This window comes from Candoia aspera, chromosome 6 (assembly GCF_035149785.1).
Source record: "Candoia aspera isolate rCanAsp1 chromosome 6, rCanAsp1.hap2, whole genome shotgun sequence".
NCBI lineage: Eukaryota > Metazoa > Chordata > Lepidosauria > Squamata > Boidae > Candoia > Candoia aspera.
Window position 1 is genome coordinate 5,503,864 of NC_086158.1, and position 20,874 is coordinate 5,524,737.

Consider the following 20,874-nt stretch of genomic DNA (forward strand, 5'->3'; position numbering starts at 1 on the left):
GTTCCTTGATGGCCTCAGGTATTGTCTTCTCAAATGGTCACATCTGGATGCAGCAAAGACGGTTTGGTGCTGTTACCATGAGGAAGCTGGGACTAGGGAAAAAAGGCTTGGAAAGTCAAATCCAAGAGGAGGCCCAGCAGCTGATCGAGGTCTTTGCACATACAAAGGGTATGTGATCATCTGAGGTGATGGTGGATTGAGTCTCAGCTTGCAAAAATCTTTCAAGGGTCTGTCGCTGTTCACTTATGACTAAGTTCATTCAGAACCTTCTATTGTGTCCTTAAGTCTCCCAACTTTCCTCTGTTTCATAGACTCCTATTTTTGGGGAAAGAAATAGCTTCTATCAGATGGATGTTCTTGTGAGATTTAATGTAAGATTTTGAGAACCAGTAAAGTCATAAAACCTTCTAAGATTTGTGAAATTATTGGTTGCAAAAGAAATAAGAAGGCTTGTCAAAGGTTTCTTGTGTATGTATGTGAGAAGAAAGGGAGGGAGGGAGGAAGGGAGGGAGGAGGAAGGAGGAAATACATATGACACAAGATTTTAAAGCAGGATATTGTGATATTTATGTGATCCTGCATGATTTTTGAAATGGCTGGTTGCAAGATCCTGCAAGAAGTAACAGTGATTGTCAAAGGTTTCTCCTTTGAAAGAAAAAGCTAAAGGAAATACCACTCAAACATACAATGGGCCTATTCCTGCAATCTGATGAATTATAAATGATCCAATCCAATTTTATTATAGTGTTATGCTAATTTATCCATAGCATGTATGTTTGTATGTGTTTATGAACATAGAAAACATGTGTGGAGAGATGATTCCAACATTTTATAACTAGCCATTTTGTGATGTGGTCTGGAACATGTTTTCAAATTCCAAATGTGTCCTTAAGTCCAGAAAAAATAGGGTTGTTCATCTAGCACTAATCTTCAGCAAAGGATTGTTATCTTGTCGTGGTGCTGGAGCTTGAGCACCTCAGTGATGCCATGAGCTAAACCATGAAGGGCCACCCAAGACGGGAAGGTCATGACAGAGAGGTCAGACTAAATGCGATCCCTGGGGAAGGTAATGGCAACCCACCCCAGTATTCTTGCCATGAAAACTAAATGGATCAGTACAACCAGAGATATGTCGATATACCATCGGAAGATGAGACCCCCAGGTCAGAAGATGGTCAAAATGCTACTGGGGAGGAACAGAGGATGAGCTCAACTAGCCCCAGACGTGATGACGCAGCTAGCTCAAAGCTGAAAGGACGGCTAGCGGCCGACGGTGCTGGTGGTGAACGGCGAATCCGATGTTCGAAGGATCAACACACCATTAGAACCTGGAATGTAAGATCTATGAGCCAGGGCAAATTGGATGTGGTTATTGGTGAGATGTCAAGATTAAAGATCGACATTTTGGGTGTCAGTGAATTGAAATGGACTGGAATGGGCCACTTCACATCAAATGACCACCAGATCTACTACTGTGGACAAGAGGACCACAGAAGAAATGGAGTAGCCTTCATAATTAATAGTAAAGTGGCTAAAGCAGTGCTTGGATACAATCCAAAAAACGACAGAATGATCTCAATTCGAATTCAGGGCAAGCCATCTAACATCACAGTGATCCAAATATATGCCCCAACCATAGATGCTGAAGAAGCTGAGGTAGAGCAGTTCTATGAGGAACTGTAGCACCTACTGGACAATACACCTAAAAGAGATGTTATTTTCATCACGGGAGACTTGAATGCTAAGGTGGGCAGTCAGATGACACCTGGAATTACAGGTAAGCATGGCCTGGGAGAACAAAACAAAGCAGGACATAGGATGATAGAATTTTGCCAAGACAACTCAATGTGCATAACAAACACTCTCTTCCAGCAACCTAAGAGACGGCTTTATACATGGACTTCACCAGATGGACAACACTGAAACCAGATTGACTACATCCTTTGCAGCCAAAGGTGGCGGACATCTGTACAGTCGGTAAAAACAAGACCTAGAGCTGACTGTAGTTCAGATCACAAACTTCTTATTGCACAATGTCGGATCAGATTAAAGAGATTAGGGAAGACCCACAGATCAGCTAGATATGAGCTCACTAATATTCCTAAGGAATATGCAGTGGAGGTGAAGAATAGATTTAAGGGACTGGACTTAGTAGATAGGGTCCCAGAAGAACTCTGGACAGAAGTTCGCAACATTGTTCAGGAGGCGGCAACAAAATACATCCCAAAGAAAGAGAAAACCAAGAAGACAAAATGACTGTCTGCTGAGACATTAGAAGTAGCCCAAGAAAGAAGGAAAGCAAAAGACAACAGTGATAGGGGGAGGTATGCCCAATTAAATGCAAAATTCCAGAGATTAGCCAGAAGAGATCAGGAATTATTTTTAAACAAGCAATGCACAGAAGTGGAAGAAGACAATATAATAGGAAGGACAAGAGACCTCTTCCAGAAAATTAGAAACATTGTAGGTAAATTCCAGGCAAAAATGGGTATGATGAAAAACAAAGATGGCAAAGACCTAACAGAAGAAGAAGAGATCAAGAAAAGGTGGCAAGAATATACAGAAGACCTGTATAGGAAGGATAACAATATCGGGGATAGCTTTGATGGTGTGGTCAATGAGCTAGAGCCAGACATCCTGAAGAGTGAGGTTGAATGGGCCTTAAGAAGCATTGCTAATAACAAGGCAGCAGGAGACGACGGCATCCCGGCTGAACTGTTCAAAATCTTGCAAGATGATGCTGTCAAGGTAATGCATGCTATATGCCAGCAAATTTGGAAAACACAAGAATGGCCATCAGATTGGAAAACATCAACTTATATCCCCATACCAAAAAAGGGAAACACTAAAGAATGTTCAAACTATTGAACAGTGGCACTCATTTCACATGCCAGTAAGGTAATGCTCAAGATCCTGCAAGGTAGACTTCAGCAATTCATGGAGCGAGAATTGCCAGATGCACAAGCTGGGTTTAGAAAAGGCAGAGGAACTAGGGACCAAATTGCCAATATCCGCTAGATAATGGAAAAAGCCAGGGAGTTTCAGAAAAACATCTATTTCTGTTTTATTGACTATTCTAAAGCCTTTGACTGTGTGGACCATAACAAATTCTGGCAAGTTCTTAATGGTATGGGGATACCAAGTCATCTTGTCTGCCTCCTGAAGAATCTGTATAACGACCAAGTAGCAATGGTAAGATCAGACCACGGAACAACGGACTGATTTAAGATTGGGAAAGGAGTACGGCAGGGCTGTATACTCTCACCCTACCTATTCAACTGTATGCGGAACACATCATGCGACATGCTGGGCTTGAGGAATCCAAGGAATCCAGGGAGTTAAAATCGCTGGAAGAAACATTAACAATCTCAGATATGCAGATGATACCACTCTGATGGCTGAAAGCGAAGAGGAACTGAGGAGCCTTATGATGAAGATGAAAGAAGAAAGTGCAAAAGCTGGCTTGCGGCTAAACCTCAAAGAACCAAGATTATGGCAACCAGCTTGATTGATAACTGGCAGATAGAGGGAGAAGACATAGAGGCACTGAAAGACTTTGTATTTCTAGGTGCAAAGATTACTTTAGATGCTGACTGCAGTCAGGAAACCAGAAGACATTTAATCCTTGGGAGAAGAGCAATGACAAATTTTGATACAATAGTTAGGAGCAGAGTCATCACACTGACAAAAAAGGTCCGCATAATTAAAGCAATGGTGTTCTCTGTAGTAACATATGGCTGCGAGAGCTGGACCATAAGGAAGGCTGAGAGAAGGAAGATCGATGCTTTTAAACTGTGGTGTTGGAGGAAAAATTCTGAGAGTGCCTTGGACTGCAAGAAGATCAAATCAATCCATACTCCAGGAAATAAAGCCAGACTGCTCGCCTGAGGGAATGATATTAAAGACAGTACTGAAATACTTTGGCCACATAATGAGAAGACAGGTCACTCTGGAGAATATGCTGATGCTAGGGAGAGTGGAAGGCAAAAGGAAGAGGGTCCGACCAAGGGCAAGATGGATAGATGATATTCTAGAGGTGACAGACTCGTCCCTGGGGGAGCTGGGGGTGTTGATGACCGACAGGAAGCTCTGGCGTGGGCTGGTCCATGAAGTCACAAGGAGTCGGTAGCAACTGAATGAATAAACAACAACAAAACAAAAATCTAGCACTAATATCTTGTAGATGCCTCAAATATTTAATTTTTAAGGTTTTATGATGACCAAATGGATACATTTCACAAGCAGCTTACCTTCAATGTGACCAAAAAAGTCCGAAATCTCATTATGTTTTTTACCATACTTCACCCCTTTTTCTTCAAGCATGTAATAGATAAACCAAAATAGAGGAAGTGGACCTGAAAATGCCTGAAAAAAGCTTATTGGCAGCCAAGGAATTTCAGATGGAGATATTATTCAAGGACATTGATAGGTTTTTTTCAGTTTTGCTAGCTACACCACAATGTATTAAAGCTGTACTCTCAACAGAAAGTTAGGATATCTGATAAACACTAAATAATAATCCCAACTTCTTTTATTTACTTCTAACAAGCTCAATCAGGGCATCCCAGTTTTGGTAGTAACAGAACTAAACCTTTCATTTTCAGGGCAGGCATTTGATCCAGCACTACCCATCACAAATTCAGTCTGCAACTTAATCTGTGCTGCAACTTTTGGAGACCGGTTTTCCACTGATGACAAGAACTTCCTGGAGTTGATGGAAGCAGTTCAGGTTTCCTTAAACTTTGGAGGCAGCATCTGTCATGGTGTGAGTATTAGTACTTCTGCTTCTCTCTGTTCTTCCCAGCTTAATCAAGATTCACTGTATTCTGTTAATGCAGTGTTCAAGATTCTGTTCAAGATTACCGTATTAACAGAAATTCACATTTTACTGAGTTCTGTTTTCTTATTCGTTCTTGAATTTCAGTGCAACATGAATGTTGTACACTTTCAAATTAGTTGATCCTTAAACTAAAAGTTAGATGTTTTGGAGTGAAGGTGGAAATGAGTAAGAATGTATGTCCATGAGGCTTGTTGACAGAAGAGACTATTATCCAAGTGGCAACTTTTTCTTCAGGGAGATGCTTTTCAAATGTAGTGGGGTTATAACCTGGAATTTGGGCAATGTAGTTTCAACATAGATGGAGAGGTCCAGGCAGGTGTAGAATTGCTGTGTAGATGGACATATATACACATAACGGATGAGTGTGAGAGTCTGTTGTTAAGAAACAAGACAATAGGTTTCTCTGTGAATTACCCAGGTCTCCCTGAGTCCTAAATTTCATGCAGCTCAAGGAAATATGGTTGAAGTGGTAATCCATAGGAGTTGGCTTACTGTCCATATGAAAACACCTCCCTGTGTTGCAACAAGGTCTGCTTTGTCATTCTTGCAGCTCTATGAAATTTTCCCACGTATCATGGAACATCTGCCAGGCCCTCACCAGACTGTCCTATCTGCACTTAAGAAGGTTATTTCATTTGCAAGGAAGCAGGTTAAACAGCATAAGGAGAACCAGAATCTGCATGAGCCACAGGATTATATTGATTTCTATCTGTTTCAAATGGAAAAAGTAAGCATTTACTTTATATGAGAATATTGATTGATAGAGAAATCATTGCACCCTTCCTGTGTATGACTGAGGATGTTATCTGTAGATCCACTTCCAATTCATGTTCCCACATTTCTCATTGCCTTCTTTACACTTTTGGAAAATCTTTTACAAAGTTCCTTCTGCAAGGCTCTGGAATAATGTTGGTAGTCATGGGATAGGAGGACCTTTTTGGATTGCTAACTGGTTCAATAACAAGAAGCAAGTGAAAGGAGTAAGAGCTAACATGATATATATTTGACATCCAAAAGGAAAATGGAATATCATCATTCATGGACACTAGATTTGAGGACAGTCGATTTTAATCATTTTAGAGAAGTAAGAGATAGAATTCCATAGATGGAAATCTTTAGGTCAAAGAGAACTTAGAGTTTTTCATTGAGCTAAGAGGTGAAAGAGGCATGTATAGGAAATGTAAGGTGGGTATAATCACCAAGGAGGTGTATTAGCAAGTAGCTACTATCTGCAGAAAATTAAAAAGGCTAAAGCATCAGAAGAATTTATGCTTGCAAGCAGGGTTGGGTTTAGGCATGGTAAAGCCCTAAACTTTGGGAAGTTGGGGAGGCCTTATTTGGCAAGTGATAATGGGAAATTAGGTATAACAACTGAACTTGGCAAGAATGTAGCTAAGGTGAATAAAAAACCTATCATGGTCTGGGTAAGAGCCCTCTTTGAACAGAAAATGTGAATGCATGCATATCTTATGTATGCATATTCACACAGCAAATGTGAAATCATCTTAATTAATGAAGGTCATGTGAGCCATACAGGAGGGTTTAATTTCTGGAGGCTTTCATAGATGAAATTACAACCTATGAAGAAAAGTGAACATTTGAGAGGCCTGTTCAGATGGTGAGGCCATAAACTGCAGTTTGCTTAGCTTGTGCCTAAATGAAGCTCTGCTCAGTAGAGAAGCTAAAAATCACAAAAAGGACTTTTCTGGCTATGTCATTAGTAAAAGGAAGAAAAAAAGAAGGGGTGGGACCACTGCTAAGAGAAGCTAGTTCAACAGTAACAGAAGATAGGAAGAGGGCAGTGCTCCTCACCCTCTATTTCCCATGTTTTCTCCCTAATGGGAAACTATGTTCAAATGGAACTAAGCAGAATAGTTGACAAGAGGAGGAAGTGGCAAATGTAGTTCTTATCTTCAAAAAGTGCAGGGGTGGAGGGAGGATTTGGAAATTTTTAGAGTAGTCAGCTAGATATCGATAGTAAGTGAAATTTAGGCAGAGATTATTAAGTAGTTGGTTTGTGAGCATTTAGAAAAGAAAGTATTGTGTCTCAGGAGCAAGCATGGGTTTATCAAGAATAAAACTTGCCAAACGAACCTGATCATTTCTTTCTTTAGTCTAGAAGGCAATTCTTTTTTTGAAGGAGGGAAATGATGGATTTGTGTGTAACCATGCATAGTTAGCGGTGGCGCTGCAGGTTAAACTGCTGAGCTGCCGATCGGAAGGTCGGCGGTTCGAAACCGCGCGGTGGGGTGAGCTCCTGTTGCTCGTCCCAGCTCCTGCACACCAAGCAGTTCGAAAACATGCAAATGTGAGTAGATTAATTGGTACCGCTTCGGCGGGAAGGTAATGGCGTTCCGTGAGTCATGCCGGCCACATGACCACGGACGGGTCCTTAGGGACAACGCCGGCTCCAAGGCTTAGAAACGGAGATGAGCACCGCCCCCTAGAGTCGGACACGACTGGACTTTACATCAAGGGAAACCTTTACCTTTACTATGCATAGTTAGCAGAAAATGGACAAGGAGAAATGTTATCCTTCCCTTTAAATGTTAGAACCAGGAATCATCCAATAAAGCTGAGCAGAAGAGTTAGAAGAGATACAGCAGTATTAACCTGTGGACATGGTGAGAGCAACTACTTTAGTGTTAAAAAGTGTCTGGTTAAATTTGTGGAAGACATATCTATCATGGGTTACTCATCTTGAAAATTCTGTATTACCTTCTCATTGGAGCCAGAATGCTTCCAAATACCAATTGCAGAGGAATAGTAGTAGGAAAGGGATATGTCTAACTTTTCCTGTTTGTGAACATTCCAGAAGCATCTGATTGACCAATAAAATGTTGAACTAAAATTCTTTCTCCCACTGTTTCTGTATGATGAGGAAAGTCAAATATAGAGCCAGCTTGGTCTAGAGGTTAAGGCAACAGGCTAGAAACAAGGAGATGGTGTGTTCTAGTCCTGCCTTAGGCATGAATGCTGGGTGACCTTGGGCCAGTCACTCTCTCTCAGCCAAACTCACTTCACAGGGTCGTTGTTGTGGGGAACATAGGAGGAGGAAGGAATATTTGGTATGTTTGCCAACTTAAGTTATTTATAAAAATAATAAAGGTGGGATAAAAATAAAATAAATAAAATAAATATCCCTAGAAAGACCATTGCCTTAACTATTCTGACCTTTGTTGTCACTGAAATGATTTCATTCTACATGGTATATTGAACCATACACTAATCAGATGATAGATTTGTATTACATGAAAATAAACAAAAAACAAACTAAGGCTAATATTTACCAAATTTAGTATATGAACAAAGCATTTAGTTTTTTAATTAGGTTAATGTTGCAGTATGAATCCAACCTATGCTAAGTTTGCACAACACCTGGGACACAACACTAGGACATTCTGTTAGGATTGGGAATTTTATGATTCATTGTGTGCTCTGGAACCCAACAACGTTCTTAATATATTGTTAAGAACATGATGTTTCCTTGTATTTGTGGACTTCCTTTTCACTTGTGAAAGGCTGGCACTCCAATACAAAGCTGAGATATCTATCCGTCACAACAGATGAACTTTCACTTGGATGTTTTGGCTCAGCAAGTCATACAAAAGACATTTGCATTATCTGCCCACTTCCGTCATTGTACCAAAACAGCACTGATGGGGACAGGCAGTACATCACTTCCATGATAGCTTGATAATGCTATCCAGATGTTAACATCACTAATGTGGAAATGGCCTGAAGTTCTCAAAATTCAGCTTGCACTCTATTATGTCCCAGTATTTATATTTACCACCCCAAGACTTATTTGAACAACAAACCTATTCCCCTCATACAATATGGCCCATGGACTTGAGCAAGGGATACTAAGTTGGGAAAGTATGAGCAATAATAGAAACATGCTTATAAATGCCATTTCATCATCGGACAATGCTGGCTCTTTGGCCATGAAACAGAGATGAGCGCAGCCCCCTAGTGTCAGACATGACTAAACGAGAACCTTTACCTTACTGTTAAACACAGAGCAAGGATGATCCCAGTTCTACCTATCACGAAGACAATTTGGTTCAATGCATTTTTGACCTCTTTATTGCTGGGACAGAGACAACTTCAGCTTCTCTCCAATGGGCAGTGCTACTCATGGCGACTCATCTGGATATACAAGGTGAGACAAATTGCTGCACTGCTGACAGTGAAATAGGATTAGAATTATGGATTAGAATTCCTCAATGTTGTCATACTAAGTTGCTTGCTAATATATTTATGTACTGGGGCTGTGTATACACTTCTTGATCTGATTTCAGATCATTTCATGGTCCTTCTGCAAGTTGCTTTTGGAAGGCATTATCAACATCTCTGTGGTTGGGAGGGCAACAGAAGACACCAAAAACAGTATTGCTTTTAATTTTTTTCAGTGCAATGCTTCCTCCTTTTCTGTTGTTTCTGTTCTATCTGCAGACTGTTACAGTATATCTTGGTTGCTGTAGTCTGGTTATGTGAATCATCCCACCAGGTATCTATTATGCCTGTTAATTATATTGGCCTTCAGTATTAACAACGGAAGCTTGTTTATTTCCCACCTTATCAGCATCAGTAAGACAACAGTGGCCTTAATGGTCTAATGTTTTTTTCCCCTTGATTTTTTCTTTTAATATTTTCAGAAGCCCCATTTCAGGAATATTCCAACTTTATACTGTGCAGAATTTTTTATCTGAGGTCCTTAAATTAGGGTTTTCATTTCTGCTCCCATTGGATTCAGTTTAAAGCCTTCCAGATCAACTGTTCCATAATTAACCAGATTTTTACCAGTCTTTTTGATGTGCAACTCATATGGTGCCAGCAGTCAAGAAAATTAAGTGAAGCATGGTCCTGGGCTGCTCCAATACTTTGACTTTTTCTTTAAGTACTGCTACAAGCTTGCTGCAAACATATCCTAGTTAGTTTTCAGAAAGCATTGCTGATCACAATTTCAAACCCCTGTTCATCTTCACTTACTGTACGTTCTAAATTGCACTGTAAATAATACAACAGACAACACCTTAGTTTGGAGATCACCACTCTGTGTGTGTACGTGTGTGTGTCCCTTTCCCATCCCCTGACAGCACCACTAGTAGAAAGGCTTTTATTTCTTCTTTCTTTCTTTCTTTCTTTCTTTCTTTCTTTCTTTCTTTCTTTCTTTCACTTTCAGGTAAACTAAGTATAAATTCTTGGATGGAGGGAAAATGTTTTAGGAACTCCTCCTAAATCTCTTATCCCAAGCTCTCCTCCAAACTTCTATTAGGTCTCCCTATTGGTTCACAGAGTGAGAATATCTTTTCTCACCCATGGTCTATGAAATTATTTAGAAGACACCATTATAAAAAGTATTGTCAGTTAAAATAAATTCATTGAAGTTGATGGATTTAAAGAAGCATGCTCTTATACACAGCCATATTCACTACCTCTATCATCCTTTTTCACAGCAAACTACATTGTCTTTCTACCAGCATTTGCCCATATTAAAATTTCTCCTGAGTTCTCATCTTTTTATGGCTATAATTTCTCAAGCTTCCTTTAGAAAAGGCTGAGGAACACAAGATATTATTGTTGAAGCATGCTGGATAATTGAGAAAACAAAGAATACTAAAAAGAAGTCAGCATGTGCTTCATTGATTATAGATAGGCCTTAGTTGTGTTGTTCATGTAAAGCTGTGGAAAGTGCTTAGAAAAATCAGAATCCCAGAGCGTCTCACTGTCCTCATGTGAAGCCTACAGTATATGCAGGTCAAACATAGCATGGACAGAAGACCATGAAATAGACTAGCTCCAGGTTGGCAAAGGAGTGAGACAAGTCTATACTCTCTCCTTATTTATTCAACCTATATGCTGAATATATATTAAGGGAAGCTGGATTGAAGAAGATGAGTATGGTTTTAAAACTGGAGGAAGAAACATCAACAATCTGCACTATGCTGATGACACAAGAGTATTGATGCTTTTGAATTTTGGTGTTGGAGAAGACTCTTGAGAATCAATCAAAGAGAATATTTGTAGCTCAGGGTTGAACTGTGGTGTCCTTGGTGCTCTCTGAGCCTTGTTGCTTTTTTGCAGACTTTTCATTGCCAGACTAGGCAACATCTTCATTGCGAAAAGAGAGTGGGACTTGCCCTCTGTTTATATACCATGGCTTGTCCTGCTTATGTTGGGGGAGGTGTTGTTCTCTCCTTGGGAGTTCCTTGATTGAGCTGTTGTTTGTTGCTTGGTTGATTGCCTGAGTTAATAGTTCCTTGATTAAGGTATATTGTATGGTTTAATTGTTCACCTGGTGTTAATCTTTGCACATCTAGGTGTTGATTGCTGCGAGGTAGTGTTCTGGTCTTTTGGCTTTTCTATTGTCTCTTTTCAATGGTATGTAAATGTTGTTTACTTAGATGTGCCTGTTGATGGCTGCTTTGTCTGAGTGCCAAGCTTCCAGGAATTCTCTGGTGTTTTTGGATTTGGCTTGGTCTAGGATGCTCACAGTTTCCCAGTTGAAACTGTGGTTGAACCCACTTGACCCATGTGTTGTGAGATGAAGGAGTTTTCATTGTGTCTTCTGACAGCTAGTTGGTGTTCGTGGATGCACTCTGCTAGCCTTCTGCCTGTCTGTCCTACATAGTGGCTGCTACAGTCCTTACACTGTATGTTGTAGATAACTCCTGTTTTCTCTTCTTGGGCCACTGGGTCTTTCGGGTTACTTAAGATGTTTTGAAGGGTTTTGGTTGGTTTATGTGCTACGGTGATGCCGTGTGGTTGTAGAAGTCTGTTGGTAGTTTCTGAGATGTTTCTGATGTATGGCAGCATTATCCATTTCATCGCTTCTGTTGGTTGTGTTGTAATGGGTTGAGGGGTCAGCCACTTTTTGATAAAGTAAATATTATGGACAGCCAAGAAAAGAAATAAATGGATAATTGAACAAATCAACTCAGCATTCTCACTTGAGGCACAAATGACCAGGGTCAAATTATCATACACATTATGCAAAGACCTAGCTCTCTGGAGAAGGGTCCAGTGCTGGGAAAGGTGGAAGGAAAGAGAAGAGGAAGACCAGCAGCAAGGTGGATGGACTCAGTTACAGTGGTAATGAGTGCACCATTGAAAGACCTAAAGGATCAGGTTAGGGACAGATCATCATGGATAAAATCGGTTTATGTGGTCACTAACAGTCATCATCAGTTTGATGGCACATAAACAATCAATCAATTTCTTTTTAATTAATTGATTTCTTCTGTTGTGTTTTGGCTTCAATTCCTTGTGTTTAATGTCTTGTGGTGGACAGCCATGTAAATTGTTTAAATAAATACATTCATAAATAATTAGTAAACATTCTGCTAAGGTACACACAATTAATTTACTGTACCTGCTCCAGGTTTTTTGCCTTTTATCTATAACTAACAATTGTTCATTTCATTTTTCCTGTCAAACCCAGCTGGCTTAATCTTCGTTATACTTATTTTCATATTGATATGTCTTATACAGACTTAACTTTTTTCACCTTTCTTGCAACATTTATGATTTCCTTTCCATCAATTTTTATTGGACACTAACAATAATAGCATTTGTTTTAATTTGTTTCACTGCCATTTTCATGCAGATTATTTACAATTCATGTTTTTTCAAACAGCAATCATATGAAAGTCTTTCACTGGAAAAATTTCCCTCAATATTTGTCTTGTTTCTTTCCTAAGATAAATTGCAAGGTGTTCAGTAAAACTCCCTTTCTTACTCTTTTTCTCAGATAAAGTCCATAAAGAAATAGAAGATGCTTTGGGTTCATCTCACTCAATACGTTATCAAGATTGGAAGAAACTGCCCTACACCAACGCTGTGATTCATGAGATCATCAGAAGCAAATACATCTTTTTATTTGGGTTACCAAGACAATGTTTGAAGGATGTCTATCTGGATGGTTTTCTCATTCCCAAGGTAAAGAATATTAACTTACTAAATTTCTGGAGGTCTGCATCTTCATACAGGAACTCTTTGCCTAAACTTTCACTTGGTGCTAGACACAAGGTGCTGGGTTGGTTTTGGCTTAGCATGTTATATGAATCCAGCCAGTTAGGGTTTATTTAATCAACCATGGTTAAGCAAGTGATACTTAGCACAGTGTGTGAACCCAGAAAACACACAGTTGAAAATATGAATTCTCTCAAATTTTTTCTCATTTCATGAGAATGACCATGGGCTTCCTAGCAAATTCAAATATGTGGTTTTGAGATAAAATTCATGGGTAATTTTTTAGTAAATTTATTTATTCGGTCAATGACCAGCAAAATTTAAAGGAAAAACAAAGTACAATCAAGAAATACAATAATAAACTACAAACTAACAAAATATATCACATAATAATACAGCATTCACTCTGCTATTACTGTATTAATACATTTGTTACCTTATGGGGTAAGCCTAAAACATTAGAAATTATATGGTAAGAACTTATAAAATAAAAGTAAAATATATATATCCCCTGACAATTTATCAATTAAAATATTTCAAATTTAAAAGTACTTTTTAAAATAGGGAGTTATTTCTTTGTCTGGATTTGTCTTATTTTCATTGCAGCAACACAGAATTTGGCAACTGTACACGTAATGTAAGGTTTTAAATCCTGAAGTAGATGGTTCACATAAAAATTTGGTATTTTCAACCATCTCTTAGTATGACAGTTAATCTGAGTTATGTAATTTACAGCAATCACATCAACTACATTTACCTGGGTAATAAGGAAGGGACCCTGAGGGTCAAGCCAGCCTGTCCTTCTGAGGTATTTCAGTTCTGAGGTAATTCGCATCTGGGGGTAAAGAGTGGCTGGAAAAATTGCCCCCTTTACTGCTGCCAACTCTTTGTTAGAAACCAGTTTCTCCCTTTCCCACCAGCCCTCTGGGGAACCAGGGGAGGACTGAAGGGCACATCCTCACCCTGTCCTGGGTCTGCCTAAAAACAGGAAGGAAAAAAAAAAGGCAAAACCTTTGTGGAGTCAGTAGCTCAGGCTGAGACAGGTGCTAGAAGGCTACAGGTCAACTCCAGGATTTAAACAAATGCAACTTTATTAAAGGTACCAAAAGAAAATAAGTTTCCACACACAACACACAGTTTAAGTACAAAAAATCTTAACACAATTCTAACTAAGGAACTTTCAACCTTGCCTGAGGTAACCCCCTCCTCCAGGACTCCTGCCAGGTCCCTCACACAAGACACCCAAAACTCTTCCCGCCCAAACCTGACAGAGCCCTCTCCTTCCTTCTCTTCCTTCTATTGGCCCTCAGCAGTCATGTGATTCCCTCTGGGCCCGTCAGGCTGACTTTTGGTTGAAAGGGCTCCCCACTACAACTTGGCACTATTGTTTCCAAATATTTAAGTGATTCTGAACAATAAACAAGCCCCTTTTATGTATCTCCTTAGAACCTTTATTACCAATTTTCAAAATGTTAGATTTATTCCAATTTATCATATAGTCAGAAAATTTACTATATTATAAAACTTGGTATCCAAAATCTAGATAGAGAGCTTTGAGAATTGCTGAGAAGATCTGAAATGTCATCAGTGTATATTAGCAACTTCTGTTCACTTCCAGCATCTTTGCAACTTGAATGTTAATAGAATGTCTAGTAAGACAGGTCAAGGGTTCCAAGGTAAATATGAGAAGAGACAGCAGCCATCTTGGAAAAATTCCACAGAATGTCTTACTTGATAAGGAGATTGTGAGGACATGGCCCTTGCACCCTTAATTCCAGTAATTCACAGTACAAACCATTAAGATATACATAGATTCTTTATTAAGGAGAAATGTCCATCATTCTAGCTACAGACACAACTAAAGTTTCACACGCAGGCAACTGGATAAAATCTTTTCCTTCCTTCACCTCCACCTCCATTGCCATGGCTACCAGCTGTGATGACCCTGTCTGGCTCACCTCGTCTTTGATGTCTGCCCGTTGCCCTGGTTACTAAGTGATAATGCTTAACCTAAACAATCCTTTACAGCCTTCAGGAGTTTAATGCCTGCTGTCCCCACTATTCTAATCTACAGCTGTGCTCTGCTTTCTACTTAGCTACAAACAAACCCCATGCTTACTATTTAATCAGTTACAAAACCCATGTCAAGAAGATGCATCCAGATGCCATCAGCTATGCTTCTGGATTCCTCTGGTTCTGACAGAGATAACCCCATCTGTAATAATTCAAGTAGAGGGATTTCAAATAATACATTTTAATCTAAGAAATAAAAGTTAAAGGATATCCATTTTTGCCATAACATGTTATAGAAATTTAATCTGTACCATTCCAAAAGCTAGCTAGCTAGCTAGCTTATTTATTTATTTATTTATGCATGCATGCATGCATGCATGCATGCAATTTATGTGTCAGTAACCTAGTTCCCACAGTTCCTCTACAAACTTAGGATAATACCCCTGTTCATAGACAATTCTTTGGGGAGGAACAACTGTCCTAATGGGGATAAACCTGTCCTGGTGATCCTCCCCATTTCTCTTCCAGCTGCTTTTGTGTACAAAGAGGGGCTTGGAGTGAGAGTCCCCTATGGACACACAAAGGGAGGGAGCCATGCAAGAAAACTCCTGAAGGAAAGAAAACTCCTGAAGGAAACTCCTGGCACAATTATAGTTTGAATGCATATGGGGAAAGTTGGAAGAAAGGAAGTTTAAAGAAATTGGATGTCCCTTTTCTCAAGAGAACAGCATAAGAAAATCGATAATTAAATAATATGAATATTTTTATTACTGTCACTGACCAGAATTGCAAACAAAATCACATTAAAAATAAAAATAAAGTAAAAACAAAACAAGGTAGACAATTGGTGGTGGGTTTGTCAATAGATAATAAAAGTCTGCCTAATTTTACAGAGAGTATTATAAAATTAAGTACATTCAAAGAGACTGAATCATACTGATCTGATAACAACAACTATACATTAAAAAGCTCAGAATTTCCTGGGTGTTTTACAAGGTAAGGAGTTATAGGGCAGGTCCTTGAGTCCTATAGAGGGTATAGGATAGCTGGGCATGAACTGTAGTTTCAACAGCCCCTTGTCCACAGGGGCACAGTCTCAGCTTATAGGGGACTTTTTTGAATCGGCTCTCCAAAACTGCTGTGAAGAGGACATTGAAGCATGCTTAAGTTAGTGCTCTTGGGAATTTAGAAACAGTGATGTGGTGTAAGTATCTCACTGGTTTGTAAAAGGGGCTTGACTCCTGAGAAAAACATTCTTAGGTAGAGCAGACTGGTCCTGTTGGGCTTCCAGGTCTTTGATATGTTCTTTAAATGCACTAAGTGCATGCTCATAACCCATCATTAGGAATGCCTCCCTGGAAAAGCCAAGATGTCAAAGTTTTTGTGAGATTGTCCTGAACCATATTGTTTTCTAACTGTCCTCAATAAGGAAAGAACTCAAACTTGTGAGAAAGAACAGTAACTTCAACCAGTGTGCTATGATTCAGGTCCATGCACCTGTTTTGACTTTAGATAGCCCTGCCTCCCTCCTAAACACTATATTTGGAATGAAAGGAGCTCCTTGGAATATAGCCCTTCGTAATTTAATTAGATCCTTTCAAGAGGAGTAAATGAAGTGTAAGTTTGTAGCTGGGCACTGGAAAATAGTTGTGCATGTACCTTAGGTGAATATAACTTCAGTGCTGCTGGGATATGCTGTGCTCCTCTGGTGAAGTGAAAAGATTGAATTGCGGCCCCTGTTTTTTTTGAGTCACTTGACATAGTTTTCGTGTGCATTACATTTGGTGGAGCTGTGGAAAACCATGCCCAAATATTTAACAGATTTCACTTGTCCAGTACTCTGGCCATTTATCCTCCAGGTGTGCAGTTTAGATCTCTTTGCAAAGATCAGGATCGTAGTTTTACTATAGTTGATTTCAAGTGCTTCCTCAGAGCAGTAATTGGCCAAAACATTCAGAGCTTGTTTAAGTCCATGTAGTGTTTGTGATAGAAATACTATGTCATCTGCATAAAACATAGTTGCAATATATATGTTTGTTTTGGGGAGTGATGTTCTAATTGATTTATTTTGGCCACGGGTGGATTTATGTACAGATTAAATAGCAGGGGAGATAAAATACATCCCTGCCTCACTCCTCTGTAAGTTGGCTTATCATTGATGTGGTGGCCTTGCATACTGCATCAAACTTTGATTCTAGAATTCTTTTAAAGATTATGCATAAGCAGCAGTAACCATCTATCAGTGGTAGTGTTCATCAGCTTAGTTCATAGCCTTGTTGTGGGAACTAGACTGAATGTAGACCTAAAATCAATAAATGCAGTATATAATATTGAGCCTGTTTCAGATGTGTATTTTTCATCCAGGTGCTGAAGTATAATATTTTCCAATTGTTGCATAATATTTCAGCAGTAATAAAGCAGTTTTCAGCAGTTTTTGTACAAGAGTAATTAAATTCCATGAGATTACAGTGTAATCAGTCAGGGAAGGTCTTGAGCCAAGGCAGTGGGAGAATTTGCCAGGGAAGTCACTACTGATCGATCCATTCAATAGATATAAATTTAGTTTGTTAGTTGTTTGTAATAAACACAGACCCTTGTAATCCCCTTTTGAATTTTTAGATTGCTGGGTTGATAGAAGGGGGATTGTAACTAGTTCTGGAGGGTATTGGTGGAACTGAGTAAAAAGTGCCTTTTAATTTGTCCCCACCCTTGTATTTAGGTCACCAGAAACTATGACATATGCAGAGGGGTTATGAAACGTAAGGGTACTTATGTATGCTTCGAATTTGGTCCATAAGCTGTTAAAATGGGACCAATTTGAGAAGGTGGAAGATAGACATTGACCAATAGAGCATTCCTAAAATTATCAGCACAGGCATTGCATAGCACTCCATTGGGCCTAACTGTATAATGTTTGAATGTAGCTTAGTTGAAATTTATATACTTAAGCCACCACACGTTCTACCTCATTCTGCTCCAGGAGATGCTGCAAATGAGACTTATACCCACTTATAAACAAGCTGTTATCTAGCCAGGTTTCTTGAAGTAGGAGTATGTCAAATTCAGCAATATAATTCATGAAAGTGGAGTTTTTGGATTTAGCACTCCAGCTTGCGATATTCCATGAAAGAATTGTTAGGGTTTTAGAGGTATTGAAATGTCAATCTGAGTTCCCAGTAGTAGCCATTGTAAGAGGCAGATCCTCAGGAATGGTGGGAACATAAGTTGGTACATACTGTTTGGTGTGAAGATCAACTGTTGGAGAAATGCATGTACTTTGGGTGTCAGAGAAAACAATATCAGAAGAAGCAATTCCAGGGATGGGATGAGGCCCAAAGCTAGACTTTTGTCTCTGAGTGGTTGCTAATTGCTGGGATAAGAATTCTTCTCCTTTGTCAGTTTGATCTTCAGCATGCCCATCTACTTCAGCAAAGGATCGTTACCTTGTTGTGGTGCTGGAGCTTGAGCACCTCAATGATGCCATGAGCTAAACTGTGAAGGGCCACCCAAGACGGGAAGGTCATGACAGAGAGGTCAGACTAAATGCGATCCCTGGGGGAGGTAATTGCAACTCACCCCAGTATTCTTGCCGTGAAAACTAAATGGATCAGTACAACCAGAGATATGTCGGTATACCATTGGAAGGTGAGACCCCCAGGTCGGAAGATGGTCAAAATGCTACTGGGGAGGAACAGAGGATGAGTTCAACTAGCCCCAGACGTGATGACGCAACTAGCTCAAAGCCGAAAGGACGGCTAGCGGCCAACAGTGCTGGTGGTGAACGGCGAATCTGATGTTCTAAGGATCAACACACCATTGGAACCTGGAATGTAAGATCTATGAGCCAGGGCAAATTGGATGTGGTTATTGGGGAGAGGTCAAGATTAAAGATAGACATTTTGGGCATCAGTGAACTGAAATGGACTGGAATGGGCCACTTCACATCAGATGACCACCAGATCTACTACTGTGGACAAGAGGACCACAGAAGAAATGGAGTAGCCTTCATAATTAATAGTAAAGTGGCTAAAGTAGTGCTTGGATACAATCCAAAAAACGACAGAATGATCTCAATTCGAATTCAGGGCAAGCCATCTAACATCACAGTGATCCAAATATACGCCCCAACCACAGATGCTGAAGAAGCTGAAGTAGAGCAGTTCTATGAGGATCTGCAGCACCTACTGGACAACACGCCTAAAAGAGATGTTATTTTCATCACGGGAGACTGGAATGCTAAGGTGGGCAGTCAAATGACACCTGGAATTACAGGTAAGCATGGCCTGGGAGAACAAAACGAAGCAGGACATAGGCTGATAGAATTTTGCCAAGACAATTCATTCTGCATAACAAACACTCTCTTCCAACAACCTAAGAGACGGCTTTATACATGGACTTCACCAGATGGACAACACCGAAATTAGATTGACTATATCCTTTGCAGCCAAAGGTGGCAGACATCTATACAGTCGGTAAAAACAAGACCTGGAGCTGGCTGTAGTTCCGATCACGAACTTCTTATTGCACAATTTAGGATCAGACTAAAGAGATTAGGAAAGACCCACAGATCAGCTAGATATGAGCTCACTAATATTCCTAAGGAATATGCAGTGGAGGTGAAGAATAGATTTAAGGGACTGGACTTAGTAGATAGGGTCCTGGAAGAACTCTGGACAGAAGTTGGCAGCATTGTTCAGGAGGCGGCAACAAAATACATCCCAAAGAAAGAGAAAACCAAGAAGGCAAAATGGCTGTCTGCTGAGACACTAGAAGTAGCCCAAGAAAGAAGGAAAGCAAAAGGCAACAGTGATAGGGGGAGATATGCCCAATTAAATGCAAAATTCCAGAGATTAGCCAGAAGAGATAAGGATTATTTTTAACAAGCAATGTTTGGAAGTGGAAGAAGACAATAGAATAGGAAGGACAAGAGACCTCTTCCAGAAAATTAGAAACATCGGAGGTAAATTCCAGGCCAAAATGGGTATGATCAAAATCAAAGATGGCAAGGACCTAACAGAAGAAGAAGAGATCAAGAAAAGGTGGCAAGAATATACAGAAGACCTGTATAGGAAGGATAACAATATCGGGGATAGCTTTGACGATGGGGTCAGTGAGCTAGAGCCAGACATCCTGAAGAGTGAGGTTGAGTGGGCCTTAAGAAGCATTGCTAATAACAAGGCATCAGGAGACGATGGCATCCCAGCTGAACTGTTGAAAATCTTGCAAGATGATGCTGTCAAGGTAATGCATGCTATATGCCAGCAAATTTGGAAAACACAAGAATGGCCATCAGATTGGAAAACATCAACTTATATCCCCATACCAAAAAAGGGAAACACTAAGGAATGTTCAAACTATCGAACAGTGGCACTCATTTCACATGCCACTAAGGTAATGCTCAAGATCCTGCAAGGTAGACTTCAGCAATTCATGGAGCGAGAATTGCCAGATGTACAAGCTGGGTTTCGAAAAGGCAGAGGAACTAGAGACCAAATTGCCAATATCCAGTGGATAATGGAAAAAGCCAGGGAGTTTCAGAAAAACATCTGTTTCTGTTTTATTGACTATTCTAAAGCCTTTGACTGTGTGGACAGTAACAAATTGTGGCAAGTTCTTAGTGGTATGGGGATACCAAGTCATCTTTTATGCCTTCTGAAGAATCTGTATAACGACCAAGTAGCAATGGTAAGAACAGACCACAGAACAACAGACTGGTTTAAGATTGGGAAAGGAGTATGGCAGGGCTGTATCCTCTCACCCTACCTGTTCAACTTGTACACAGAACACATCATGCGACAAGCTGGGCTTGAGGAATCCAAGGCTGGAGTTAAAATCCCTGGAAGAAACATTAACAATCTCAGATATGCAGATGATACCACTTTGATGGCTGAAAGTGAAGAGGAACTGAGGAGCCTTATGATGAAGGTGAAACAAGAAAGTACAAAAGCTGGCTTGCAGCTCAACCTCAAAAAAACCAAGATTATGGCAACCAGCCTGATTGATAACTGGTAATTAGAGGGAGAAAATGTAGAAGCAGTGAAAGA

General features: G+C 39.9%; 2 protein-coding genes across 2 annotated transcripts in view; one reads left to right on the plus strand and one right to left on the minus strand.

The window, feature by feature from the left end:
• Positions 1-20,874, minus strand: part of ABCC5 (ATP binding cassette subfamily C member 5) — a 528,771-nt gene that overhangs the window by 403,865 nt on the left and 104,032 nt on the right. The gene's annotated exons all lie outside the window — the stretch shown is intronic.
• The window catches only part of LOC134499608 (cytochrome P450 2J2-like), a 163,213-nt gene that overhangs the window by 19,642 nt on the left and 122,697 nt on the right, over positions 1-20,874 (plus strand). The window contains exons 3-7 of the mRNA XM_063306333.1: positions 19-168; positions 4,605-4,765; positions 5,391-5,567; positions 8,864-9,005; positions 12,597-12,784. Coding sequence (XP_063162403.1) covers positions 19-168; positions 4,605-4,765; positions 5,391-5,567; positions 8,864-9,005; positions 12,597-12,784 — 818 coding nt within the window. The remainder of the gene's footprint in view (positions 1-18; positions 169-4,604; positions 4,766-5,390; positions 5,568-8,863; positions 9,006-12,596; positions 12,785-20,874) is intronic.